A 27,881-nucleotide genomic window follows, 5' to 3' on the forward strand; every position below is an offset into this window, starting at 1 on the left:
CCTCAGCTTACGTTACCCTCAAGTAACATAAACTTCGGGTTCCAAAAGCAGCAAACTCGGAAGTATTTTTCCGGGTTTTGCCACATGTGCAGAAGCGCTCTGTCGTGCCATGCGCATGCGCAGAACAGGCACCTCTGGTTGCGGAAACCTCGGGATCCGATCGGAGCTCCGGAACAGAAGCCGTCCGCAACTAGAGGTTACCACTGTATGTGAGCGTTCATGTCATGGCTTTTATTGGAGATTTCAGGTGGTTTACCAATACTGAATTAGTTCACTGATGGACTAATTCAGCCCCTGATATTCTTAGGAAGGCGCTTGTAAACAATACGGACCTTCAGCCTAACTTGCAACAGCAATAAGACCTATTATCTGAGTGGAGTTTTCTGTCCGGGAGCCATTGTCAGTGGCAAAGTAATTACAATTTACTTTTTCTCCAGTTTGTTCTGGAGAATTTGCTCATTGCAACAGGACCCTTGCAATTTGTTTTGCATTTCTGTACCCTCGTTTCAGGGGATGCTTTTCTTTTCTCTTTCCAGGGCACACCTGCGATGCGCCGATCCCTCGTCCCTCAACTCCGTAGCGGGAAATTTAATGTTCTTTTGACGACTTACGAGTACATAATAAAGGACAAGCACATTCTTGCTAAGGTAAGGCTACGTTTCTGGCTCCTCTTGGGGACGTGGTCTCTTGCCCTCGCCCCAAACAGCCAGGATTGCACCCGGCAGAGAGACTCCTGGGCTTGCACCCGCCATCGCTGTTGTCTTTAAAAGGCAGTTCTGCGTTTCTCTGCCTGAATGGAGGCGTTGGGCTTTTCTTCCAGCCCCTTCACCGTCTCCTCTCCTGCTGCGCCACTTTCAGGGCTGGGGATGAGAGAATGGCTTTGCTACCTGTGGATCTCGTCAATGCCTCCCCGCCATCGCTCCTCGCAGGAGCGTTGTCATCCTCCCAGACACATTTATTGTGGGGTCCTGCTATTCCATTTTGATCCACGGCTCTTCTCTCGCTCTTTGTTTTCTGAGCAGAGACAAACACGGCCAGCAAAAGGACTCCGGCTGTGTAGCCGCTTTCTGGATGTGGGAAGATAATAAGGGGCCAGAATGAAACCTGCTATCTTCATTTTCATTTGTGCATTTAGACCCGATAGCTCAAAATCACCGCTTTTGATCTGAGTGTCTCCTGAATAGTTAATAGACTCTGAAAAGGGGGAGCTAATCTTTGGGAACCATGGTTTCTGCGGAAGTGGAGGCATTTAAATAACGGAGCTCCAATTGTCATACATCAGAGCCTGTGAATTTCTTAATGAGCTTTCATGTGCTTGCCATAGTCACCTTTTCAACGGTAGTTTTCTGACCATCTCCCCCCTGGCCTAATATTCAACTGAGAACACACATTCCTGGGCACAAGCACCTTCTTATAGGCTTTTTGAGGATAGCTTATTTAATCTTTGCAAAGATTTCCATCCTTTTCATTTTTTTAAAAGCATACCTTAAACTTCTTTTCTGTGGTTTGAATCCAGCTTTCGCCCAATTCCTTCCTCTCCTTTCAAATCCCTCAATGGCTCTATGAAGCATCTCCTTATGGGGACATAATTTTGGTTGCAAAGTGGCCCTCCTAAAACCAGAATTTGGAGCGCTTGGTTTCATTATTGCCTCGGAGAAACTGCCGGCAGGCTCTGCACCAAGCGCACAGCCCCAGATTCACGGCTGGCCAGTTAGAATTTCTTTTTGGGCCACAGAAGCAGCATGCGTTTGTAATTGCCTGTGGGGTGACAAGCCCATTCTCTTTATCAGCTTGGCTATCAGGCTCATATGGTGGCAGGTGACTTGGCACAGCTGCAGTTGGGCAGATCGGGGTCTCATCTGACTTGGAAATTCTCTCTGACTATAGCGAGAGGTTTTCCTAGAATGGTAGAGTTGGAAGAGGGACCCCAAGGATCATCGAGTCCAACCCCTTGCAATGCAGGAATCTCAGCTCAATAGAAAACAGCGCTCCCATCCTTAGACGGCAACCCTGCACCCTCATGCTTCAGAGCAATCCCCGTTAAATTCTCTGGGGCTTTCTTCCGAATGGACGAGTGTAGGAGACAACTGTTCTTAGTTAAGAGGAGAGAGTTTTGTCTCCCAAGTTAGATTAAAAAGAATTGGACAGGATTAATATTCCCCCCCCCAAACACACAAAATGTGAGAGATATCAGGACATAATAGAATGGGGGGGGGGGACATTTTCTCAGTTCAAAGAAGAAAAGGCAGATATGGTATGCTTGCAGGAGGCACGCTAAAGAGGGCAGAATAATTTACTTAAAACTTGAATACAGTCACACCTTGGATCTCGGGACACCTTGGCTCCTGAACGTTTGAAACCCGGAAGTGACTGTTCTGGTTTCCGAAGGTTTTTTGGGAAGCCGAACGTCCGACGGGGCTTCCGATTGGCTGCAGGACCTTCTTGCAGCCAATTGGAAGCCACACTTTGGTTTCTGAACCTTTTGGAAGTCGAACGGACTTCTGGAATGGATTCTGTTTGACATCCAATCTATAACTGTACAGTGGTACCTCGGGTTACAAACGCTTCAGGTTACAGACTCCACTAACCCAGAAATAGTACCTCTGGTTAAGAACTTTGCTTCAGGATGAGAACAGAAATCGGGCTCCGGTGGCGCAGCAGCAGCAGGAGGCCCCATTAGCTAAAGTGGTGCTTCAGGTTAAGAACAGTTTCAGGTTAAGAACAGACCTCCGGAACGAATTAAGTACTTAACCCGAGGTACCACTGTACTTTGAATAGAGCAGGGGGGATAGGGCTGTCTTAAGCATATGTGGCGCCAGGGTGCAAAGATCCACGCGCCCCCCCCCCCGCCCCAGGTTGCCTAGTCCCAGGTGTGCAGGAGGGCAGAGCTGGCTGGCCACCTCAGCGTCTCGCTGGCTCAGTCTCCCCCGAACTCGCAGTGCAGAGCCGCCCGCTGCGGCACTCCGAACAATGGGCTTCCCCGGACTCTGGGCCTGGTGCCCCTGAGAGCCCCGCGCCCAGGTGCCCCGCGCCCCTAGCGCCTATGGGTAAGATGGCCCTGAGGGGGGGAGCAAGTTTGGCCCACAGGCCCCACAAAGCCCCTCCACTGCCAGGCCATTTTGGGGGAGCCACGCCGACCCTGCACTTGACATGGTTGCAATTTGGGTGTTCTGGTCCTGCTGAATCTTTTGGTTTTTTATTTTTAAGCTGAAGGCCCGCAACTGTTTTAGGATTTGCACGCGTAGAACTAGGGGAAGAAAGTTTTGTCGTCTTGTCTTTTCATAGATTCGGTGGAAGTATATGATTGTCGACGAAGGCCATCGCATGAAGAACCACCACTGCAAGCTCACTCAGGTGCTGAACACGCACTACGTCGCCCCCAGAAGAATCCTCCTGACGGGGACGCCCTTGCAGAACAAACTGCCGGAGCTTTGGGCTCTGCTGAATTTCCTCCTCCCCACCATTTTCAAGAGTTGCAGCACCTTTGAGCAGTGGTTCAACGCCCCTTTTGCCATGACCGGAGAAAGGGTATGATGATGATGATTATACTTATAATTACAATAATTTATTTTTATTCCCCGCCCACCTGCCTGGGTTTCCCCAGCCACCCTGGGTGGCTCCCAACAGAGTATTAAAAACACAAGAAAAGATCAAACGTTAAAAACCTCCCTAAACAGGGCTGCTTATGGGATGTTACTCGCTTGTTTGTATCACGCTGTGGGATGTGGGTGGTGCTGTGGTCTAAACCACAGAGCCTAGGACTTGCTGATCAGAAGGTTGGTGGTTCATATCCCCGTAACAGGGTGAGCTCCCGTTGCTTGGTCCCTGATCCTGCCAACCTAGCAGTTCGAAAGCACGTCAACGTGCAAGTAGATAAATAGGTACCGCTCCGGCGAGAAGGTAAAGGGTGTTTTCTGTGCGCTGCTCTGGTTCGCCAGAAGCGGTTTAGTCATGCTGGCCACATGACCCGGAAGCTGTACGCCGGCTTCCTCGGCCAGTAAAGCGAGATGAGCACCGCAACCCCAGAGTCGGCCACGACTGGACCTAATGGTTACCTTTACCTTATACTTCTCAAGCATACTTTCCATGTTAGCATAATGATTCTAGCCTCTTTAAATTACATTTTTTTAAAAAAAAAAAAAAACACCCTCTAAATAAATTCTTCGGATTCTCAGTTTGCTAAACCATAAAGATACGTGCTACAGATCAAACAGTGCAATTTTGGTTTGTTTTTTTTAAAAAAACAACCCCATACATGTTATTTTTTTCATTGTGCTCCTTCCTGCAGGTGGATTTAAACGAGGAAGAGACTATTCTGATCATCCGGCGCCTCCACAAAGTTCTCCGCCCTTTCTTGTTACGGAGGCTGAAGAAAGAGGTCGAATCTCAGCTGCCAGAAAAGGTTTGTGGAAGAAGGAAGACCTTCTGAAGTTTTCTAATGTTCTGTATTAAATCCAAAATTCACAATGCCACAAAATGAGCAGCAAAAACATACCGTATTTTTCGCTCTATAGGATGCACCTTGTTTTAGCGGGGGATAACAAGAAAAAAAAAATTCTCCCCCTCTCTGCTCAGTGCCCCTTCAGCGAAGCGGCAGGAGAAACAGAGCCCCTTCCATTTCTCCTCCTGCTTGGCTGAAGGGGCACTGCGCAGCTCTCCCTCTCTGCTGAAGCCAGGAGAGTCTTGCTCTCCAGGCTTCAGCGAAAGTAACCCGAAGCCTGCGGAGCACAGCGGGAACCTGCACTGTGCTCCTAAGGCTTCAGGTGGCTATCCCTGAAGCCTGGAGAGCGAAAGCAACGTGAAGCCTCCATGGCGTGGAGGGAGCTCTCCGTCTGTGCTTCAGAGGCCTCACGTTGCTATCGCTGAAGCCAGGGAGCTTGCATTCGCTCCATAGGATGCACACACATTTCCCCTTAATTTTTGGAGGGGAAAGTGCGTCTTATAGAGCAAAAAATACAGTATCTCTGAAGACAAAGACTAATTGAGCTTGGTTGACTCTGAATCTTGCCTTGTTTCCCCCTTCTGTGTTGTGCTCACAGAGGATATCGGGGCAGAAAAATGAGACTTTAGACACAATAAGTTCTGCATCGCCCAGTGTTCAGTAGTCATGGAATCTGTATCTACAGAATCACCTTTTCCTAAAATCACAATAATTTATATTGGTCTCCATTGCTGTCTTTTGCTGTGTGCTCCCTTTGCACCTTTGCCTGTTCTGTAACTCGCTTTATTAATAACGTAGAATAAGCCTACTTTTCACAGATTGCACCCAAGGCAAAACAACCTTCTGGATCTCCCTAGGGTATCATCTAATGCTTTCACAACTTAGATTTTCCCCCAGTGTCAAGACTTGTGAGATCGGCAGTGAAGAGGCTTCAGGCTTGTGGAATCCGCTGTGACCCTGACTTTAAACAACTGGAAATAGGAACTTTAGAATTCTTAAGTCAGGAGCCCACAGTCCCACAGAAAAACCCATTCCCAGTTGCCTCCTCTCTGCAGACTTCCTTTATTTCAGTGGTATAATTTAAGGGGGAAGTCATTTGGTTGTTGGCGTTCTTATGGGATTAGGAGTCCTTGCTGATCTCCTGCAAATCACCCAGAAAATCTATATTTTGCCCACCCCTGCCTTAAAGCAGATCTGGGCAGAAGAATGCAGAAATGGATCTGCCGTTCAGTCGCTTGGCGATTTGCAGTGTATCTGCAAGGATTTCTGATGATGTAGTTGTTTAACGATAGCAGCAACAAAACGGCTCCACCCTAAGCTAAATGACCGTATTTTTTGCTCTATAAGAGTCACTTTTTCCCTCCTTAAAAAGTAAGGGGAAATGTGTGTGCGTCTTGTGGAGCGAATGCAGGCTGCGCAGCTATCCCAGAAGCCAGAACAACAAGAGGGATCGCTGCTTTCACTGCACAGCAATCCCTCTTGCTGTTCTGGCTTCTGAGATTCAGAATATTTTTTTTTCTTGTTTTCCTCCTCCAAAAACTAGGTGCGTCTTGTGGTCTGGTGCTCTTATAGAGCGAAAAATACGGTATGCTGCTAAAGTGAAAAAATCTCCAAGTAACCAAATTTGTCTGGTCAGTTCTGGTTCTCCTCTGCGCTGGGCTTTGGCAGATGAATCTTGGGTTTCTACTAGATCAAGTAGATCCCATAAACTTGAAGTCTTTCCAACTCCGCTTTAGAAAATGTCTTGTGGCTTACGGCGCCATTGTAGTCAGACATTTAGAGATAGCGTGAGATTCTCGCCAGGGCATGAGGCATTTCCATTACTCTGAATTTTTGAGAGTGACACGTTATTTGCTCCTCTCAGGTGGAATATGTGATTAAGTGCGACATGTCGGCTCTCCAGAAGATCTTGTACCGCCACATGCAAGCCAAAGGCATCCTCCTCACAGACGGCTCTGAGAAGGACAAGAAGGTGAGCAGGTTACAAGAGAGATCCACTCTCTTTCCCAGAGCAGCCCTATCCTGATCAGCTGTGTGACCCGAAGAAGTCAGTGGGATGCCTTTGGGGGTCCTCCCCACCCCTGGCCAGTCAGGGGGTGGGAGGGTGATTTGTATGTTTCCGCGTATGTTCCGAGTACTCCCAGTACGTTTCCGAGCACAATTGGTGTTGACCTTTAAAGCCCTAAATGGCCTCCACCCCCATCGTTCTGCCCGGACGCTGAGGTCCAGCGCCGAGGGCCTTCTGGTGGTTCCCTCATTGCGAGAAGCAAAGCTGCAGGGAACCAGGCAGAGGGCCTTCTCGGTAGTGGTGCCCACCCTGTGGAACGCCCTCCCATCAGATGTCAAGGAGATAAACAACTACCTGACATTCAGAAGACATCTTAAGGCAGCCCTGTTCAGGGAAGTTTTTAATGTGTGACATCTTAGTGTATTTTTGGTCTTTGTGGAAGCCGCCCAGAGTGCCTGGGGAAACCCAGCCAGATGGGTGGGGTACAAATAAATTATTATTATTATTATTATTATTATTATTATTATTATTATTAGCACTTCTCTGCTGGCAAACAAGATCATGGCCAGCGGTGGGGGGGCGGTGGCAGAGGAGGGGCTTTACTGCAGCAGAGGTCATAACATCACCCAACTGGAAGGAAAGGTCCCTGCTGTTAGTGGCCAGTCATAGGGCTGGGCGATATCTGGTTTTCAACATTGCGATCTTTCACCAGCTAAACATTGCGATATGCCGATATATCACCATGTCTGAAATAAGGATGGAGCTATGTAGAGGCTTTGGCCGTCTTCACGGTTTTTCCTGCATTGTGATCTTTGCTTGGAACACACACATACACACGCATCACAATTCGTGATATATTGCCGGGTTAAGAATTACAAATCCGACACAGTGGAACCTCGGTTGTCAGACGTAATCTGTTCCGGAAGACCGTTCGACTTCCAAAAAGTTCAGCAACCGAGGCGCAGTTGTCCGTCGGCAAATTCCTTTTTGAAAAATGGAGAAACGCACCGCAGAAGCCGTTCGACTTCCGAGACGCGTTAAAAAACGGAAGCATTCCCTTCCGGGTTGTCAGCGTTCGGGTTCCAAATTGTTTGGCTTCCGAAGCGTTCGACAGCTGAGGTTCCACTGTATCACAGTATGGACTTCAGACTGGTTTTGGATCATATATCAAGATACCGCCCAGCCCTAGCCAGTAGAAAGCCCCGAAATGCAGGACATGGCAGAATGGGAAGCTGGGAAATTTGGATCCAGTAGATCTGATGCGTGGAGCCCTTAGCCAGCCAGCCTGGGGCTAATGTAGCTTTCTTTTTAAAAAATGCTTTCCTATCCTGGCTGGGGCAAGCCAGCAGGACTCACTATGTCCCACGTAGGATCAGTCTGGATAGCTGGCCTTGGTGAAGATTTGACATTTTCATCCCCAAAAAGTTTTTGATTTTGAGTTTTACTAAAATGAGGCTGCATTTTAATGTTGTATTTTAGTCTTGTTTTAGGTTTTATTTTGATCAATTGTTTTTATACCTGGTGTTAGCTGCCATGAGCCCGGTCTTGGGTGGGTGGGGTATAAATAAATTATTATTATTATTATTATTATTATTATTATTTATTAATATTATGATGTTCCTGTGCCTCAGTGCCTCCTAGTCACAGTTTGGACTTCTCCTGGCAGATTTCATTATATCCCAGGAGCAGGTTCTCATGAATAGCTGGAACATTGGAGTCCTTTGAAATCCCTCCAGCTCATGTTAACTAATATGAAATAGGAGTCTGGGATATTTAGGAGTAAAGTGTATTACTAGAGGCCTAAAGTGAGTCTCCTGTGTTGTATGGTCTGCCAAGTTTTGTGGGATCTTCCCCCATTTCCACTGGACTTTGTGACGTCTCATCTGTTCCTTCCTCAGGGAAAAGGAGGCGCCAAGACTCTAATGAACACCATCATGCAATTAAGAAAGATCTGCAATCACCCCTATATGTTTCAGCACATTGAGGTGAGTCAACGTTGCTTCTTTGATATCTTAGGGGTTAATGGGATAGAGGAGATGTGGACTTTGTTCTTTCTGGTCTTAAATTATTCTGTGTAGGGCAGAGCCAAAGGGGGAAGCCCGCAGGGTGTGCAAAAACAGCCTCTTTAGGGAACTTTGGGGGGGGGGGGTGGTGGGAAGAAATCTGTTTTTAAAAAACCAAAATGCCAGCAATAAAAGGAGGTGAAAGTGTTTGTCCCTCATATGAGGAGGAATTTTTCAGGCCCAGACACTGATCTTACGTTGCCTCACAGAGTAGTATTTCTCCCATTGGAATGTAATCCCCCCCCCCCAACGGGGGTTGGCAAGGTTTACCTCACCTGGGCCAGATTACTCTGGTGGAGATCCCTCCGTAGGCCGGATCGCATGCACACCCCCGCGATTTCTAGCCCCCGCGTCTGCACAGACGCGATTTCTGGCCCCTGCGCCTGCGCAGGTGCGATTTCCAGAGCCACGGAAGCAAGTCCCTGCGCTGCGCTGCACCGGTTTAGCGCAGCATGCGAGGACTCGCTGAGCGGGCAGCTCGGTTCGTGGATGGCTTGTGGGCCGGTTAAACTACCCCGTGGGCCACTTTTGGCCCACAGGCCTTAGGTTGCTGACCCCTGCTCTACAACCTTGCAGCGAGGTCTACTCAGAACAAGTCTCACTGATGATCCAACATGCATTGGAACCATGAAACAATGCGCAAAGCTTGTTTTTGAGGGTTGTTTAAGGAATCTTTTGCCTGTAACTGCATTTGTGGATCTTTCCCATAACCTAGAGTCATGTGCCACCCTGAATGATACAAAATATATTTCATCTTCTAGCTTAATTGTTTTAAAAGGGTTCATTTTTATACACCATTTGCAAAGGAATATTTAGGCAAGATTTAATCTTATTAATGTGCTATTCTTTTATGTAAGGCATATACATATTGGTACATACTGAATTTTTTCATACTTTATTAAGATGACATGCTGTGTTACAATATAAGCTTTTTATTGGCTCTTTATTTACCAATCCATCCATTTCAATAAGTTGCAAGTAGCTTGCCAGTTGATTCACATCAGAGAAGTATGTTTATTACAATGTGGTCTGTGCACTAATAAGAAAAATACCATTTTAAAAATCTGTTATTTTAATTAGCACCACCAACCTAGGTTTATGAGTTTAGAAAGAGTTATGTTGGGTGTGGTTTAATCTAGTTGTGTTAAGTAATTTGCTGTTCTCCGTTTGCAGGAATCCTTTGCTGAACATTTGGGCTATTCAAATGGTGTCATCAATGGGTAACTATTATTTTTTACTTCCTAGAACTTGTCATCACAGAATCTTTTAGAGTTTAGTGTTTAGGTAGTTGCTTGGCTTTAGGTTGGACCTTTTCCCTTTCTGGGGTTTGTGTAGGGTTTGGGGAAGTAATCCCTGCGCACCCTAATATCTGAGAAGAAACCCGACATAGTTCGTTTTCTGCAGTCCATACCAAACGTTCCGCTTAACAGCCTGTAGGTGAGAAGTAGGATGTGCTAATTGCATGTGCAAATGTCGCCTTGTTAATATTTATTATCCAGCCTTTTCTCTTCACAGAGCTGAGCTTTATCGGGCTTCGGGGAAGTTTGAGCTGCTCGATCGAATTCTGCCAAAGCTGCGAGCCACCAACCACCGCGTCCTCCTCTTCTGTCAAATGACGTCCCTCATGACCATCATGGAAGACTATTTTGCTTTTCGGAATTTTGCTTACCTGCGACTTGATGGTAATGTTCCAAAGGGAAAGGAGCTCGGGAAATAAATGAGGGGCGTCTTGTGATCTTGGAGCCAGGGGCTCCCGCTCTCAAACCCCTGTTTCTCCCCACCTCCAGGGCAATGAGAAGGTGTTCCCTTCCTTTACATCCGTAGCAGTGCCAGCTGCCAGCTAGAAAGTTCCTTGTTTATATCTCGCCTCAGCCACAGTGTGGTTAAGACAAGCCGCTCTTGCAACTAACTCCCTTGTCTGTGTGATGGGGAGAACAATACTTCTCTGACTTACTGGAAATGCAACTCTGAGTCAAGGCATTTTCAAGCCCTTCCAGTACTGACTCCAATCCTTTGCAGTCTTTGTCCAAGGTGGACAAAGCTCTCCTCTTCAACTTTTTAGCTCTCCTCTTGGACCTCTTCCTCTTTTGTGCAGTGGTACCTCTAGTTACGAACTTAATTCATTCCAGAGGTCTGTTCTTAACCTGAAACTGTTGCGTTCTTTCGCTAATGGGGCCTCTTGCTGCCGCTGCACCGCCGGCACACCTTTTCTGTTCTCATCCTGGGGCAAAGTTCTCAACTCGAGGTAACTTCCAGGTTAGCGGAGTTTGTGACCTGAGGCGTTTGTAACTCAAGGTACCACTGTATTTGCTCTGTTTTTTCTTTATTGTTTTACATTAAGATCGTACACAGTTTTCATCAAAATTGATTTATTTGTCTTGGCAGCTTCCCATCTTTACTTTTGAGAAGGCCTAATTTTGCAGCAAGTGCTGGTGCAGTTCTAGGTGACAGACCAGTCTGTAGTCCAAACCCAGTTTGAAGTCTATATCGTTATAACAGTTTCATAATTTTTTGGCCTGGCAGTATATCACAAATCATGGTGTGTGTGTGCGATGCAAAAATCATGATGTGGGGAAAACTATGGAGCCAGCCAATGCCTCTGCATAGTTCCATCCTTATTTCAGACATTGTGATGTGATGTATCAGTACAGTGGTACCTTGGTTTACGAACTTAATCCATTCCGGAGGTCTGTTCTTAAACCAAAGCATTCTTAAACCAAGGCGTGCTTTCCCATAGCAGCGGGGGACTCACTTTACAAATGGAACACACTCAACAGAAGTGAAACCTGTTCTGCTTCCAAGGCAAAGTTCACAAACCAAATCAAAAAATTCCTTCCAGTAGCACCTTAGAGACCAACTAAGCTTGTTATTGGTATGAGCTTTCGTGTGCATGCACACTTCTTCAAATACTTCTTCAGATACACAGTATGCATGCACACGAAAGCTCATACCAATAACAAGCTTAGTTGGTCTCTAAGGTGCTACTGGAAGGAATTTTTTGATTTGGTTTTGACTACGGCAGACCAACACGGCTACCTGCCTGTAACTTCACAAACCAAAACACCTACTTCTGGGTTTGCAGCATTCTTAATCCAAGTTGTGCATAAACTAAGCTCTTCTTAAACCAAGGTACCACCGTATATTGTGCTGTTTAGCTGGGGATATATCATGAAGTTGAAAACCAGCTCTATCCTATTCCAGACATTGTGCTGTATCCGTATCACCCAGCCCTCGAGGGGATGGCTTTGTTAGGCTGCTTTGATCCTTCCCACCGGATGGTTGGGCATCTGTGGAGAGTGGAACATTGGACTCGCCTGAAAGGTGGCTTCTCATCCACCTATGTTCATTGTAGGGCTTTTGCAGGGGACCAAACAGCTGCATTTTCCTTTATATTCACCTGTGTGTTTCTACCTCTTAACGCTAGCTCTGTATTTTTCACGTTCATTAATGCTCAGACCATGTTTTTGGTGCACTTAACTTTTTTCTTCTATGGATGCGTGTTTGTTAGAGTTGAGGTTATTCTCTTCTTTTCCTTTGGGATTGTTCTGTGCGTTTTCCTTCCTTCTCTTTGGGGTTGACTCTGGCTTGCCCTATATCCTGGGTTGGTCTCATCCTGACATGGGCTGGCGTCAGGGCTGGGAGGGCTCAGGGATGCCTTGACTAGGAGTTGCATTTCTGGCCTAAGAACATCAGGTGGCACGAGATGCCACCTGATGGATGGGCGCCCACTGAATCAGGTGAGTCCCAGCGGGTTTGTTTCCAGCACAATATCCAGATTATGTTATGGGACCAAGCTGAAAGTGTGCACTCAGTTCGCTGGAGAAACACTCTAGTCCATTGATGGAAATCAGTTTATCTGGGTATTCCTCTCATCTGGTCCAATTCAGATCATAGAAGGGATCCCCAAGGGACATCTAGTCCAGCCCCCAGCAATGCAGGAATCTTATGCCCAATGTGGAATTCGAACCCACAACCCAGAGATGAAGAGTCTCATGCTGTACCAGCTGAGCTATCCCAGTGATGTTTAAGAAGCCATAGTCCTTAACACTAATTTCCCATGAGATTATTATTTTTTAAAAAAATTGAAGTTAACTCGGAAGTTAAAGTAATTTGCTTCCAAAATCTGTCTATTTTAGCATTATTTTTTCCTAAAATAATGGGAGAAGTAAAGCTTGTAAATGAATTCTTAATGTGATTTTAAAAATTAATCGCACTCCAAATCGCATGCACGTTTGTTTTTCTCTTGGGATGAGTTACTTCACTAAAGAGACTTTTTTTACCCCCTAAGTATGTAGATATACAGTGGCACCTCGGCTTAAGTACTTAATGCGTTCCGGAGGTCCGCTCTTAACCTGAAACTGTTCTTAACCTGAAGCACCACTTTAGCTAATGGGGCCTCCCACTGCTGCCGTGCCGCCAGAGCACGATTTCTGTTCTCATCCTGAAGCAAAGTTCTTAACCCAAGGTACTATTTCTGGGTTAGCGGAGTCTGTAACCTGAAGCGTATGTAACCTGAAGCCTATGTAACCCGAGGTACCACTGTATAAATATATATCAGTGAATTTCAGAGCATTCTCCCTTTACCTTTAGCAGCAATCGCCTCTGTCTGTGACTGAAATTGAAATGTTCAGTCTTTATATATTATTAGAAGAACATACTTAGCAAAACAAAATACTTCTAGATAAGCAGCAGTTTGAGCCTTCTAATTAAAAGGTAATCCAAGGCTTCAGTAATATTAAATGCTTTGATCCCAAATGTTTTTGCTTAGCAGTCAACCTCATTTTTTCAGTAACATCACTTCAAAGTAAATGGCTCCGGATCACAGTCAAAGCTGGGTGGGTTTTTTAAAATAAAAAAAATAGCATAGCAGATGATAGTTCATCAGTACTCTGCATTGACAAAATGCAGAATTCTGCAAAAGCACAAATTCTGCAACTAGAACAAAGTAAATAATTACACAAGCATTTATACATTGTTTTTTTCTATCTCACCATTTGGCTTTATGAATTGAAAGACCCACAGCAGAGAAGATCTCATACAACATACACACCATTAAACGGTCCTGCAATTTTCTTCTTCTCAGAGCCTTACAGAAGTTGGTGTCTTTGCTCCTTCCGGTTCCCCTGGAGTTCAGCGCCCTGATAAGGCTGCAAATAGCGTTTGTGCCAGTGCTGATGGTGTTTGTTATAGGCATTCATACAGACAGCTGGAACCACAGTGGCTAGTGCTGATTTTGAACCATATAAAAGGAAAGGAGAATTGAATGAATGAATTTATTAATACGGTCACAGACCAGCATCAACACACACAATATCACAGATCATAAAAGAATATCAGAAATACAAGGGACAATATGAATATAACAAGGCTTTAAATATAAAAATTAAAATTAATTGTTAGCGTGTCCCCTGTAATTAACATTTTGGGGTTTGAACATTATGGGATACCACTTGCTTCCTGCGAAAGGAGAATTAAAGAGGACATCATCACTTGGAGATGCTTTGCAATGACGCGTGCTTTTTTGCCCGCTCCTCTTTTCTTCAGGAACGACGAAATCGGAGGACCGGGCAGCCCTGCTGAAGAAGTTCAACGAGCCCAATTCCCAGTATTTCATCTTTCTGTTGAGCACGAGGGCTGGAGGGCTGGGCTTGAACCTCCAGGCAGCGGATACCGTCATTATTTTCGACAGCGACTGGAATCCCCACCAGGTTATTTACAGACCACGATTTTTTATTAGTTCTTACACATATAAGGGATGCGAGTGGCGCTGTGGTCTAAACCACTGATCCTAGGACTTGCCGATCGGAAGGTCGGCGGTTCGAATCCCCGCGACGGGGTGAGTTCCCGTTGCTCAGTCCCTGCTCCTGCCAACCTAGCAGTTCGAAAGCACGTCAAAGTGCAAGTAGATAAATAGGTACCACTCCGGCGGGAAGGTAAACGGCGTTTCCGTGCGCTGCTCTGGTTCGTCAGAAGCGGCTTAGTCATGCTGGCCACATGACCCGGAAGCTGTACGCCGGCTCCCTTGGCCAATAAAGCGAGATGAGCGCCGCAACCCCAGAGTCGGCCATGACTGGACCTAATGGTCAGGGGTCCCTTTACCTTTACACATATTTTCCAACATAACATCCTTTTAAACATCTTTTTGAAATGTTGGGCTATCACAGCCTAAGACAGGGGTCAGCAAACGTTTTCAGCAGGGGGCCGGTCCACTGTCCCTCAGACCTTGTGGGGGGCTGGACTATATTTTTTTTGGGGGGGATGAACAAATTCCTATGCCCCACAAATAACCCAGAGATGCATTTTAAATAAAAGCACACATTTTACTCATGTAAAAACACGCCGATTCCCGGACCGTCCGTGGGCCGGATTTAGAAGGCGATGGGGCTGGATCCGGCCCACAGGCCTTAGTTTGCGTGCCCATGGCCTAAGACTTCCTTCAGCCTCGACTGGTGGTTTTCTAAAGTCTTTTTAATTATGCATTTTGTTACTATAATTATTGCTATAAACTCAAATTTCCAATACGTCTATTCTTAATTCTTTTCACAATAATTTATAAATTACTCCTTACAAACTTCTTGTAACCCTACAAGCGATGTCAATTGGTTACAATTGCTTTCCGAATATATCAAAAACTTCTTCCATTCCTTTAGGAAAGTCTGGTCCAGCTGGTTCTGAATTTTCCCTGATAGTCTCGTCATCTCAGCATAGTTCATCAGTTTCTCTTGCCACTCTTCTTTAGCTGGTATTTCTTCTTGTTTCCATCTTTGGGTCTTCATTTGTTACACAAAGAAACCGTTCCCTTAGCCATTAAAATTTTTGCGGCCACTGTCACATACAAAAACAATTCCCTTGCACTTTTTGGGATATCGGAGACAAGTATCCCAAGAAGAAAGGCCTCTGGTCGTTGGGTATTTTTGTAAACAGGATCTTACGCATTTTATTTTATTTTTAGTTCCATAGATATTTCATTCCCCAATTCCTTAATTTTTCTGCAAGTCCACCACGTGTGCCGCATCAAATTGGAAAGGAGAAAAAGTACCCTCAAAATTGGAGTGGCAACAAAAACTAATGGCATAGCTATCAGGAAGAATAAGAGACCATGCAGATCAAGTATTTTTCAATAAATGGGGTTTATTTAAAAGTTACATAAAAAATTGCAACAATATAAAATCTGTAGCAGCCTTTGAATAGCTTCTGTTATACACTAAATAGATTAAAGAAAGTACAATATCTTGGCTAAGCAATTATTTTAAACAGACACAAACAGTGCACTTTGAACATGATAGCCATGTTCAAATATATAAAAGGATGTCACATAGAGGAGGGAGAAAGGTTGTTTTCTGCTGCTCCAGAGAAGCGGACACGGAGCAATGGATCCAAACTACAAGAAAGAAGATTCCACCTAAACATTAGGAAGAACTTCCTGACAGTAAGAGCTGTTCAACAGTGGAATTTGCTGCCAAGGAGTGTGGTGGAGTCTCCTTCTTTGGAGGTCTTTAAGCAGAGGCTTGACAACCATATGACAGGAGTGGTGTTTCCTGCTTGGCAGGGGGTTGGACTCGATGGCCCTTGTGGTCTCTTCCAACTCTGTGATTCTATGATTCTACATTTAAAGCTAGATGGAGCTGGCGGGAAGTCAATGGAACTAGAAGAAGACTGTGACAAAGTGTAATAGATATTGACAAGTCTTTGATGTTTATCTGCTATGGATAATTCTGAATTTGTGTTACTATTTTTAAAGTTCAATAAAGTAACTTAAAAGCTAAAGAAAAAGAAACCATTCCCTTTGCCAATTGCATCAGTTAGTGGAGGGCTGCCTCTCATCTCTGACCTGTTTAGGGAAGTTTTTAATGACAGATGTTTTAATGTATTTTTAATCTTTTGTTGGAAGCCGCCCAGAGTGGCTGGGGAAACCCAGCCAGATGGGCAGGGTAAATTATTATTATTATTATTATTATTATTATTATTACAGTGGTGCCCTGCAAGACGAATGCCTCGCAAAACGAAAAACGCGCAAGACGAAAGGGTTTTTCGGTTTTTGCATCGCTTCGCTAGACGATTTTCCCTATGGGCTTGTTTCGCAAGACGAAACATCTTGCGAGTTCTTGCGAGTTTGTTTCCTTTTTCTTAAAGCCGCTAAGCCGTTAATAGCCGCTAAGCCGCTAATAGCCGTACTTCGCAAGACGAAAAAACCGCAAGACGAAGAGACTCGCGGAACGGATTAATTTCGTCTTGCGAGGCACCACTGTATTATTATTATTTGCTTTGAGATACAATGCTCTTGTGTGCAGCCTTTGGCCAACAGGGAGGTCTTGGGGGTGAAAAGTTCCTGGGAATCTTGGCCTGGGATCCCTCCAAGCTGCTCCTGCAATCTCTTCTGCCAGAGGAAGATTTTTTGGCTTCGCCTTTTTGTCTCCCCTTTGAAAATGTCGCTGCCAACCTCTAGATAAGGAGGGTTCGGTATTAGCGCTGACAGTTGCCCAGAGTACAGTGCAGAAACAGATTGGCAGATGAAACAGGCGGGTCGCTCTTGCTTCCTGGGAGCAGGAAGGGCAGGGCAGTGGGGATGTTGGTGGGGCGCAAATAGGCATTGCCCTATTGGGAGGTCAAAAAACCCCCAGAGCAGATGGGGGAGACAGGGAGAAGAGAAGAAGCCCCACTGCACACTGCCAGGTCACCTTCCGTGGATACAACCCCTGGTCTTGAAATAAGTCAGAATCAAAGGGCAAACTGGACATTTCTTACAAGAGCGGGAGCTCAAATTATTAGGGAACCAGAATTGGATTATTTGTTCACTCATCTTAGGAGAGGGCAGGTGCTGGCACCACACGGCCGGTGAAATGAACTCTATCCCAAATGCACATTTCACTTAAATGCCAAAACACATGAATTTCATGAAATATATTTTATTTGGGAGCTGCCCAGAGTGGCTGGGGAAACCCAGCCAGATGGGCGGGGTATCAATAATAAATTATTATAAATTATTATTGTATTTATTTTGTTAAATAAGCCATGCTTCTCTCATATAATCCTGTGCAGCAAAAGCTTAAAGTTTAAGCAGTTTCTGAATTTGGCACTGTGTCTTGTCATCTTTAGCCTTTGATCTTTATAGGTTTATATATATGTAAAAGTGTGGCTTCGTTTTGCTTCAGCCAGCCCCCTCTCCCGGGACTAATCCGTTCCACGCAATGTGTTTTTCGCAGGACTTGCAGGCACAAGACAGAGCCCACCGCATCGGGCAGCAGAACGAAGTCCGCGTCCTGCGACTCTGCACCGTCAACAGCGTGGAAGAGAAGATCCTTGCCGCCGCCAAGTACAAGTTGAACGTGGATCAGAAGGTTATTCAAGCCGGCATGTTTGACCAGAAGTCCTCCAGCCACGAACGGAGGGCTTTTCTCCAAGCCATATTGGAGCACGAAGAAGAAAACGAGGTAGTCTGCAAGCTTGTTTTAAGCCTTGAAAATTTAAGATTGCATTCCCCTCTCCCCCACTTCCAAGATCGAATGCTCATGGTGTTATTGGCTACTCTAAAACCAGACGCGGGTGAATATGGAAAAAAAGGTTTAGAAACAGGTTAAAATTTATTGATAAGGATTTGCTGAACTAACTATTTGAACTGGAATACAAAAAAGGGAGGTATGAGGAGGTCTGGGAAATAAGTTAATGAAAAATAAGCATTGGAAACCTTATGTGTTTTTTTAAAATATTTTCATTTTTGTATTTTTGTTATTCTTTTTTTTTCTTTTTTCTTTTTTCTTTTTATTGTATTATTATTGTAAACTTTAATAAATATTCTTAAAAAAAAAACAAAAAAGCAGACGCGGGTGGCGCTGTGGGTTAAACCAAAGAGACTAGGACTTGCCGATCAGAAGGTCGGCGGTTCGAATCCCCGCGATGGGGTGAGCTCCCGTTGCTCAGTCCCTACTCCTGCCAACCTAGCAGTTCAAAAGCGCGTCAAAGTGCAAGTAGATAAATAGGTACTGCTCCGGCGGGAAGGTAAACGGCATTTCCATGCACTGCTCTTGTTCGCCAGAAAGGGCTTAGTCATACTGGCCACAAGATCCGGAAGCTGTACGCCGGCTCCCTCGGCCAATAAAGCGAGATGAACGCCGCAACCCCAGAGTCGGCCACGACTGGACCTAATGGTCAGGGGTCCCTTTACCTTTACCTTACTCTCTAAAACCATGTGCCCAGGCAGTCTGAACTCTGTGGCCAGCATTAATTACCCAAGCCAAGCGAAATTGCATAGTTTGTCCTACTTTGCATATTTGGGCATGTTTTCTCTTTTGCATAATTGATGCTGGTCATAGGAAGGGAAAGGAGATACCAGTTGGAAATGACAGACATCCCTCTGGCTTCTGAAATAGCAGCAGCAGGCATTATTGGCCTCATGCTTTTGTGGCCACGTTTGCAGCCATAAACACTACTAACTTGATGGAAATGTTGTTTTGAGAGAAAGGATGCTAGCAAAGATTCCTAGCCTGAAAGCTGAATTCTGCACTGAACATGCATTCGTGTATAGATAAGACGGACAAATTAATTCTAGGGGGAAAAGACATTTTTTCCTCTTTCAGTAAGGTACCTCGGGGCTGAAATAAGTATGTTGCTTCTTAGCGGCTGATCAATTTCTATATAAAATGAAATATTGTAATTTTGAATGTGTCTCCAAAATTGCTCAGATCCTCATATTTATAGAATCTTAAAACAGAAACCAAAAAAACCAGGCATACATATATGATTCAGAATCATGAGTTTACAAATGATAAGAACCAGGAATTGCTGGAAAACCCGGCTAAGTATTTTAAAAAACCTTGTTTTGAATCCAGTGGCTGCTCATGGGAACATTTTATGGAACCACTTACGTTGTTGAATTGTTGACTCTGAACAAAAGCCTTGCATACACGTTGCAGAAATCCCTCTCTCTCCGTTTTTCCCTTTCCCAAAGCACACCTTCCTGATCAGGAGTAGATTCCTTCTCTGTATCTCTTTTGTTTTTGTCATCCTACTGGCCCGATCCCCATGTGGTGCTTTTATAAAGTCCAGAAAGGGAGAGGCAATAATGGGAATTTCTGATAGGCTGCTGTGATGGGAAAACGCATCATCCATCAGGGAGACCTATTATGCCAGCCTTCGCCAACGAGGCACCCTCCAGATAGGGTGAACAGCTGTTCCAAATGGGGCTGGTGGGAAACAGATGGCAGGCATCACATTGGCAGACGCTAATTGTGTTATCGGGGGGGGGGGGGAATAACACATCATCTCACTTTTTAAAAATATTACATTATTTAAATAATAAAATTTGGCTTCAGTTGAGATTCCTGCATTGCAGGAGTTGGTCTACATGGCCCTTAGGGGTCCCTTTGTGTTTCAGTCAGCTGATGAGCAGAAATGGAAGCCCTTTCCCTTCTCCTGGGAGTGGCCTTGGGGGTGGGGAGAGATGGGAGACTCTCCCAGCCTCCCCTGGCAGAGCTGCCAACCACTCAGCTTAAAAGGCAGGGGGAGGCTGTTTCGAACGGCGTTTGGCTGCCTTAAAGCCCTTGGCTCCCTCCCTTCCCCTTGAAGATCTCGGTGAGACTGAGAACCTGGAAGCAAGGAGGGAGACTCACAACGGCTTTTCTCACTTTCCTTTTAAGTCCCTGAGATTGGGAGCTTAAAAGGAATGGGAGGGGGGCTTCCAGAAGCCTTTGCAGGTCTCCCCTCCCTCCTCCATCAACATCAGAGCACAAGGGGTTTGACGGGGGGGGGGGGGCTGTCCGCCTCTGAAATTCCCCCCCGCCAGGCAGATACTAATATGGAGGGACGCGGGTGGCGCTGTGGTCTAAACCACTGAGCCTCTTGGACTTGCCGATCGGAAGGTCGACAGTTCGAATCCCTGCAACGGAGTGAGCTCCCGTTGCTCTGTCCCAGCTCCTGCCAACCTAGCAGATGGAAAGCACACCAGCGCAAGTAGATAAAGAGGTACCACTGTGGCGGGAAGGTAAACAGCATTTGCGTGCACTCTGGTTTCCATCACGGTTTCCCATTGCGCCAGAAGCGGTTTAGTCCTGCTGGCCATATAACCTGGAAAGCTTTCTGCGGACAAATGCCAGTTCCCTCGGTCTGAAAGCAAGATGAGCGCCATAACCCCATAGTCACCTTTGACTGGACTTAACCGTCCAGGGGTCCTTCCCCCCCTTTTTTCCTTTCTTTTTTTTTTACTAATAAGCACCTGGCTAATGGAGCCAGAAAGAATTCCCTTCCCTTAGCCTGCCTGGTTCTGCGGTTCTTTGAGTCCAAGGGGCTGCAATGAAGACTAATACGGCCACATTTTTTGCATGGCTTTGCCCCTTCCCCAAGCCCTCTCCTGTCCTTGCCGTTTTTTGCCGGATAGCCATTCCATGAGCGACAGTGTAATCTTCCTGCTGTCTACACAGAAGTCTGTGCACTTGCTTGGGAGCAGTGGCGTTGTGCGTGTCGGAGCAGAGCTGTGGCGATGACCTCCTGGCCAGGCATAGCTGCTGCCCAGCTGGACTGGGGCAGGATGGGTGCACAATTGAAGGCAGGCAGGTGCTGCACCTGCAGGAAGGCCACTGGCTCACCTGAATGGCTGCTGCCTCGCCCGCCTCCCCTTTCCACCCAGGTAAGCAGCAGTGAGGGGAGGGCATCTCTGCCCCCCAACACATGCCACTGCTGCTTGGGAATAACTCCAGTTCAACTTGAACTTCCTTCTGAACAAACATGCAGGTTTTCAATATACTTCCTACGAAGGAAGACCAGAAATTGTATTAAATTACCAAAAATAAATAAATATATCATTGTAAAGAGACGCGGGTGGCGCTGTGGGTTAAACCACAGAGCCTAGGACTTGCCGATCAGAAGGTTGGCGGTTCGAATCCCTGCGACGGGGTGAGCTCCCGTTGCTCAGTCCCTGCTCCTGCCAACCTAGCAGTTCGAAAGCATGTCAAAGTGTAACTAGATAAATAGGTACCGCTCCGGCGGGAAGGTAAACAGCGTTTCCATGCGCTGCTCTGGTTCGCCAGAAGCAGCTTGGTCATGCTGGCCACATGACCCGGAAGCTGTACGCCGGCTCCCTCGGCCAATAAAGTGAGATGAGCGCTGCAACCCCAGAGTCGGTCACGACTGGACCTAATGGTTAGGGCTCCCTTTACCCTTTAACTTTATATCATTGTAAAATTCAGAACATGCCCAAGGCTTCCATTATTTCTTGCATATGGTTTGCGGTTGTTCAGACTGGGCAAATCGACAGATGTTTTTTACACATGTCTCATTGATGTCTATGCATCTTGATGTGGGTGCACGCCTGTAAATTCTGTGATTTTTGTCTCCTCGCCTGCAGGAAGAAGATGAAGTTCCTGATGATGAGACTCTGAATCAGATGATTGCGCGGCGCGAAGAGGAATTCGATCTTTTCATGGTAATGATACCATACAATCCTAATTTAAATCTTCCTTCCTTTGATTCCCTTTGCATCTCACTTCCCAGCCTAGTGGTGGAGTTCTGCTTCGGTACTTTTTGAAATTCTGAACATGAGGAATGCTGGCACTATCCGGGCCAAAGAGCTTTTGTCCTGTCTGGGGCATCTTCTTCCATAAATGCACCCTCCTCGATAATGGACTTTTCAGGGGCCAGTGAAGGTTTGCACAGTCTCCCTTGGTTCCCTTGAAATCATAATATAATAATAATAATAATAATTTATTATTTATTATTTATACCCCGCCCATCTGGCTGGGTTTCCCCAGCCACTCTGGGCAGCTTCCAGCAAAATATTAAAAAACAATAATTCACCAAATATTAAAAACTTCTCTAAACAGGGCTGCCTTCAGATGTCTTCTAAAAGTCAGATAGTTGTTTATTTCCTTGACATCTGATAGGAGGGCGCCACCACCGAGAAGGCCCTTATGTGGTCTCGGCGGCCGCTCCCAGTCCCCAGTCTAGCTGCCACATTCTGGATTAGTTGCAGTTTCCGGGTCACCTTCAAAGGTAGCTCCACGTTGAGCGCATGGCAGTAGTCCAAGCAGGAGATAATGGTGCAGCCACAGTTGAAAATACATCACTTGAACTAGTAAAGTTATAGATTCTGGTAGGTAGCCGTGTTGGTCTGACACGATAGATAGATATATAGATATTTTCCAGTAGCACCATAGAGACCAACTAAGTTTCTTCTTGTTATAAGCTTTTGTGTGCATGCACACTGTGTATCTGAAGAAGTATCTGAAGAAGTGTGCATGCACACGAAAACATATACCAAGAATGAACTTAGTTGGTCTCTAAGGTGCTACTGGACATTTTTTTTTAGTAAAGTTGTGTTCCTGTTCTGAGAATTGAGCCCCTGTGTTGCCCAGTATGGAGGGAAATTAATGGATCTGAATCTGCCACAGTGTCCAAATTTTTTGCTGATGAACCAGATGAGTTGTTCTTTGTTCCTTCCTACAAAACCAGTATGAAACATGCTCAGTGGACTGACGGAAAGTCTTGAAGGGGCTGCCTTTTTCCCGATGTGCCACAAGAGGCTGCTGTTGCGCCTGCTCGGCTGATAATCCAACTGGTCGCTCCTCTTCGCCTTTCCTGCCCCTGTCCCTTTCCGTTGCTTCTCCGCCACGGATCTGGGGAAATGAAAGCAAGCAGCTGCTGCTGCGTCCAGAAAGAGTGTTTCACTCCAAGAATAGCTATCGGTGGCTTTCGTTTGCCACCCTTATCTGGCAGCAGTCAAGGCAGCGTACAAATTAAACTACACAACAAAAATCACTAAATCAGAACAATGGACACAGCACATTTTTAAAAGCCACCTTTTTCAGACAGCAAAAATGAAGGAACGCTTTTGGGTTGTATCATTGTGCAGAACGTTAGGAGGGGCTAAGAGAGGTGGATTTATGACAATGGATAAGAATCAGGGAATTGGCCATATTCACGAACCAAGGGAGGGAAGGGGCTGGGAGGCCAGTCAAAGAGCAGGAGCGCAAATGATTACAGTCGATCTCACAGCATGGGCATCTTAAAAGCTATATCTGGCATTTTGGGTACATGCAAGCTCCCCGTACCCTTGAGTGTAGCATCTCAAATTTCCTAACCTGTGTAGGGGCATCAATACGCTGTTGGGGCTGAGGCAAATAAAATAGTCTTTCTCCCCAAAAACCGTTGCAGGTTCCACTTCTTTCCTGCCTCCCTTCCGTGAAATGAGCCTGCAAGCTCCTTTTAAAACAAAACAATCTAGCTCCCTCTGCCTTCCTTTTGAAGGGCCAACATTATGGTGACGTTAAGCAGAGTTGTTGTTGTTGTTTAGTCGTGTCCGACTCTTCGTGACCCCATGGGCCAGAGCACGCCAGGCCCTCCTGTCTTCCACTGCTTCCCGCAGTTTGGTCAAACTCATGCTGGTAGCTTCGAGAACACTATCCAACCATCTTGTCCTCTGTCGTCCCCTTCTCCTTGTGCCCTCCATCTTTCCCAACATCAGGGTCTTTTCCAGGGAGTCATCTCTTCTCATGAGGTGGCCAAAGTATTGGAGCCTCAGCTTCAGGATCTGTCCTTCCAGTGAGCACTTCAGGGCTGATTTCCTTAAGAATGGAGAGGTTTGATCTTCTTGCAGTCCATGGGACTCTCAAAAGTATCCTCCAGCACCATAATTCAAAAGCATCAATTCTTCGGCGATCAGCCTTCTTTATGGTCCAGCTCTCACTTCCATACATCACTACTGGGAAAACCATAGCTTGAACTATACGGACCTTTGTTGGCAAGGCGATGTCTCTGCTTTTTAAGATGCTGTAAGCAGAGTTACAGGACACTAATACAGACCCACTGACATAAAAACATAGGTAATTAGAAGTACCCATGTTTAAAATCATAGAGATACCCAGCACCCACACATATTTTGCGTGCCTCACCTTTCTCATGGGCTAAACTCATATTACCATAGCAGAGAACGTGAGCCAATAGCACCTTGCATAAATAATTTTTACGTTGACCAGGATGCTTTCCCTTCTTCATTTGGATAAGTTAATGAAAGCTTCCAGGCTCTTGTTGATCAGTTTGTGGGAGTTTGGTGACTTTCGTTGCCCTCAAATGCCCCTTCAGGAATGCACATAATTAAAAATATTTCAAACTGCGTCTTCAACTCACGCCTTGCAAATGAATTAAGCCACCTCTGGAAGAAGAATATCCTGCACATTATTCATCTTACAGCACAGCCATTATCAGTGGTGTGCATTGCAAAATGGCTTGGGCTCTGTGTCGGCCTGCCTTCGGTGCGCAAGACCATAATTATTTCAAAGCTGCAAGGCATGATAGTGTCGAGACTATATGTCATGTCATATCCAGTCCTATAGACATACAAGAGCTCAGGATGTTTTTTCCCCAAAGCTGCCCGATAAATGAGGATCCCTTCTCAAGCTTCATTCATCTTGGTATGGAAGTGGTTGGCTGGTTGGCTTATTAAACTGGAATAATCCATTGGAAAACACATCTACAATCTAAGTTTGTCTCTTGAGCTTGAAAAGTAGACTCACACCTTGGCATTTCTTGCACATAGTCACAGTTCCACTGTTTTCTGTGGAGGTAGAAACCTTATCCAACCTTCCATATTTTTTGCAGTGTGGGGTGTTTCTGGCCAGGCTGTTGGCTCTCCTTGTGCCTTTTCCAAGAGCCTCTGTTTCATTACTCCTCTGCCATTCCCTTTGGCTTTCTGGTTTTCCTCAGCCAGCCAGCCAGCAATCCATGCCTCTGGAACCCGCTTAATCCTCACTGGGCTCTTTCTGCATCCTTCTCAAGTGTTTCCCCCTTAATTTTTCTTACATATGTTTTTCGTAGTCTGACGCAGCTTGAGGTTTCCCCGAACCTGTTGCCACCTGCTTTTTGTACGTAGATTGTTCTGTTTTGGCTACATAAGGATCCGCACACAGAATAAAATCGCTATTAGTATATAGGAGGAAACATTTCTTATTCTTAGACCCTGGTGTCAACCAAGTTTGTCCTTGGAATTTTTTCTGCCTGCTCATATATTTGGAGCTGACCTTTCCCCATGCCTTGGGCAAATCACATTAGAAGTATTTTTGTCTCCTGCCATCACATTAGTTTGGGGAAAGGGGTGTTTAAAAATACTTCTTTGCCTGCACAAAAATTTCATTGTATGCTATCTCCTCAAAGAAGGTGTCCTATTCAGAGTTCAAGCCAGCCGTTTCTTCCAAGGAGAGCATCCCATTCTTCCCCCAGCAGCCATGATCAAGTTGTTCTTTTCTGATTTTCCCTCTATTATCTGTGGCTTCTCAGAATTGTTAAATGTTTTTTGTACTTTTGCAAGACTCAAGGTTCCCCGCAAGTATGCAGATAGCACCCTCTTGTTTGGGCTATGTCACTGTTCGTGCTCACTATCTGAGTTGACATGCATACCAGCTACCATTGTCGTAAATTTCAGAGGTGCTGTTTGCAGATATTCCTGTACTTTTCTTACGTTCCTGTTGTGTGGGGACTGTCGGCAGGAAAGCAAGGATTGAATAGCACGCATCCGGTGAAGTGAATTCTTCTCCACTGTAATAAAATTCGTTAGTCTTTGTTTCTGCTGCAAAAGACTAAAACAGCTACCCCTCTGAAACAGAACGGATTTCTGAGGTTTTGTAAGTTTGGAAGTGCTTGCTGGTTTATTTATCTATTTTAAGTACAGTTTATCATCACCTCTGGAATTTATTTACTTGTTGGAAAAGCCATCCAGGTGTCTGAATATGTATCCAAGTGATGTTTACAGAAAGTTAATTCAAATGTAGTAAGGACTTTAAGGTCTTCGTGTAATAGATGTAATAGATGGCTGATATTTATCCTTCTAGGACTGGAGTGACCATTAGGCCATGTAAAATGAATTATCCATTACAGGTACTGCAAATGTTGGCATTTGGTGAGCATTAATGCACAGGCAAAACAGCCCCAACAAAATATGTTCTCATTTGCAGAAGCCTTGAAAGTGCCCCTTCCTCCTTTTTTCTTTTTCTTTGATTGAGCATCTCTTAGTAATTTTTTAAAAAAGAACCCACCCAATTTTCAGAAATTACCTGTCACGGTAATTTGCATTTTGTTGAGATTTGTTTGAATAAATGTTAAGTCATTTGATAAAAAATAAATTGAAGGGAACTTTGTTGAGAGAAAAGAAATGGCCAAAAATTCTGCAAACCTCCAGCTAGTTCCAAGCTTCCAGCTTGCTAGAAATGTCTCAAGGGCGGCCTGTGTTGTTCCCGCAGCGAATGGACCTGGACCGGCGCAGAGAAGATGCTCGGAACCCGAAGCGGAAGCCGCGCTTGATGGAGGAAGATGAGCTGCCATCTTGGATAATCAAGGACGATGCCGAAGTGGAAAGGCTCACCTGCGAAGAGGAGGAGGAGAAGATATTTGGGAGGGGGTCCCGCCAGCGCAGGGATGTGGACTACAGCGATGCTCTGACGGAGAAACAGTGGCTGAGGGTATGTACCATCTCTTCCTTCCTTGGCGAGATTTCTTTGTCTATTGATGGGGAGTTAGAGCGAATTGGGCGGCAAAATGGAACCACGCAGGGCAGGGGGCAGGCTGTGAAGGAACAACTGTGAAATCCCTTCTCTGTCCCAGTGTATGAAATGCAGAAGCGTGGTTGCTGAGACCAGGAGAGCATGGTCTTGCTTTTCCAGCTCTGGACCTGATGGGTGCGCCCATGGAGGGATACGGTTATCTTTCCCCTCCCACAGGGTACAGGGCAGTTTTTTGTGGGGGAGCGGGAAATATCGGAGTCCGGGGATGCGTGTGTCTTGGCGCACATCCGCAACCCCAAATTTCACCCTAATTAATCTGTCTGGGACTCTGCCCCATTAGCAACTAAAAATGTCCTTGCAGGCGGGATGAATCAGGACTGGAGGATACAGTGGTACCTTTGTTCTCAAACTTAATCTGTTCTGGATGTTCCAAAACCAAGGTGCGCTTTCCCATAGAAAGTAATGCAAATCGGATTACAGTAATCTGTTCCAGACCTTTAAAAACAACCCCTAAAGCAGCAATTTAACATGAATTTTACTATCTAAATAATTGATCCATAAGATGAAAGCAATAATGTACTGTACCATAAAATAAAACAATATTGTAGATGACAAAACAAGCTCCAAATATCACCTTAGAACACTGCTATCAGAAATGGAAGGTTTGAATTACAATGGGGGGGGGCACAAATTAGCAGCGCAACAGGAAACACAGGGGGACTCAAAACGGAGCATGTTCGGGTTCCGAAAAAAAGTTGGAAAACCAGAACACCTACTTCCGGTTTTGCAGCGTTCGGGTTCCAAGTTGTTCGTGAACCAAGCTGTTCGAAAACCGAGGTACCACTGTACTGTTTTAGTTTCAAAGTGGTGAGAGCTCTTAAAAGCTTTTC

The 27,881-nt window shown here is 45.5% G+C and overlaps 1 protein-coding gene across 17 annotated transcripts in view; it reads left to right on the forward strand.

Moving 5' to 3' along the window:
* The window catches only part of SMARCA2 (SWI/SNF related BAF chromatin remodeling complex subunit ATPase 2), a 127,601-nt gene that overhangs the window by 61,011 nt on the left and 38,709 nt on the right, over nt 1–27,881 (forward strand). For all 17 annotated transcript variants that reach the window (XM_083718288.1, XM_083718289.1, XM_083718299.1 and 14 more), the window contains 11 exons: nt 537–647; nt 3,286–3,528; nt 4,289–4,402; nt 6,306–6,413; nt 8,348–8,434; nt 9,686–9,732; nt 10,028–10,194; nt 14,057–14,220; nt 17,716–17,943; nt 21,849–21,926; nt 26,731–26,949. In XM_083718288.1, the coding sequence (XP_083574414.1) occupies nt 537–647; nt 3,286–3,528; nt 4,289–4,402; nt 6,306–6,413; nt 8,348–8,434; nt 9,686–9,732; nt 10,028–10,194; nt 14,057–14,220; nt 17,716–17,943; nt 21,849–21,926; nt 26,731–26,949 (1,566 nt within the window). The remainder of the gene's footprint in view (nt 1–536; nt 648–3,285; nt 3,529–4,288; nt 4,403–6,305; nt 6,414–8,347; nt 8,435–9,685; nt 9,733–10,027; nt 10,195–14,056; nt 14,221–17,715; nt 17,944–21,848; nt 21,927–26,730; nt 26,950–27,881) is intronic.

This window comes from Podarcis gaigeae (genome assembly GCF_964106915.1).
Source record: "Podarcis gaigeae genome assembly, chromosome: 17".
Lineage (NCBI taxonomy): Eukaryota > Metazoa > Chordata > Lepidosauria > Squamata > Lacertidae > Podarcis > Podarcis gaigeae.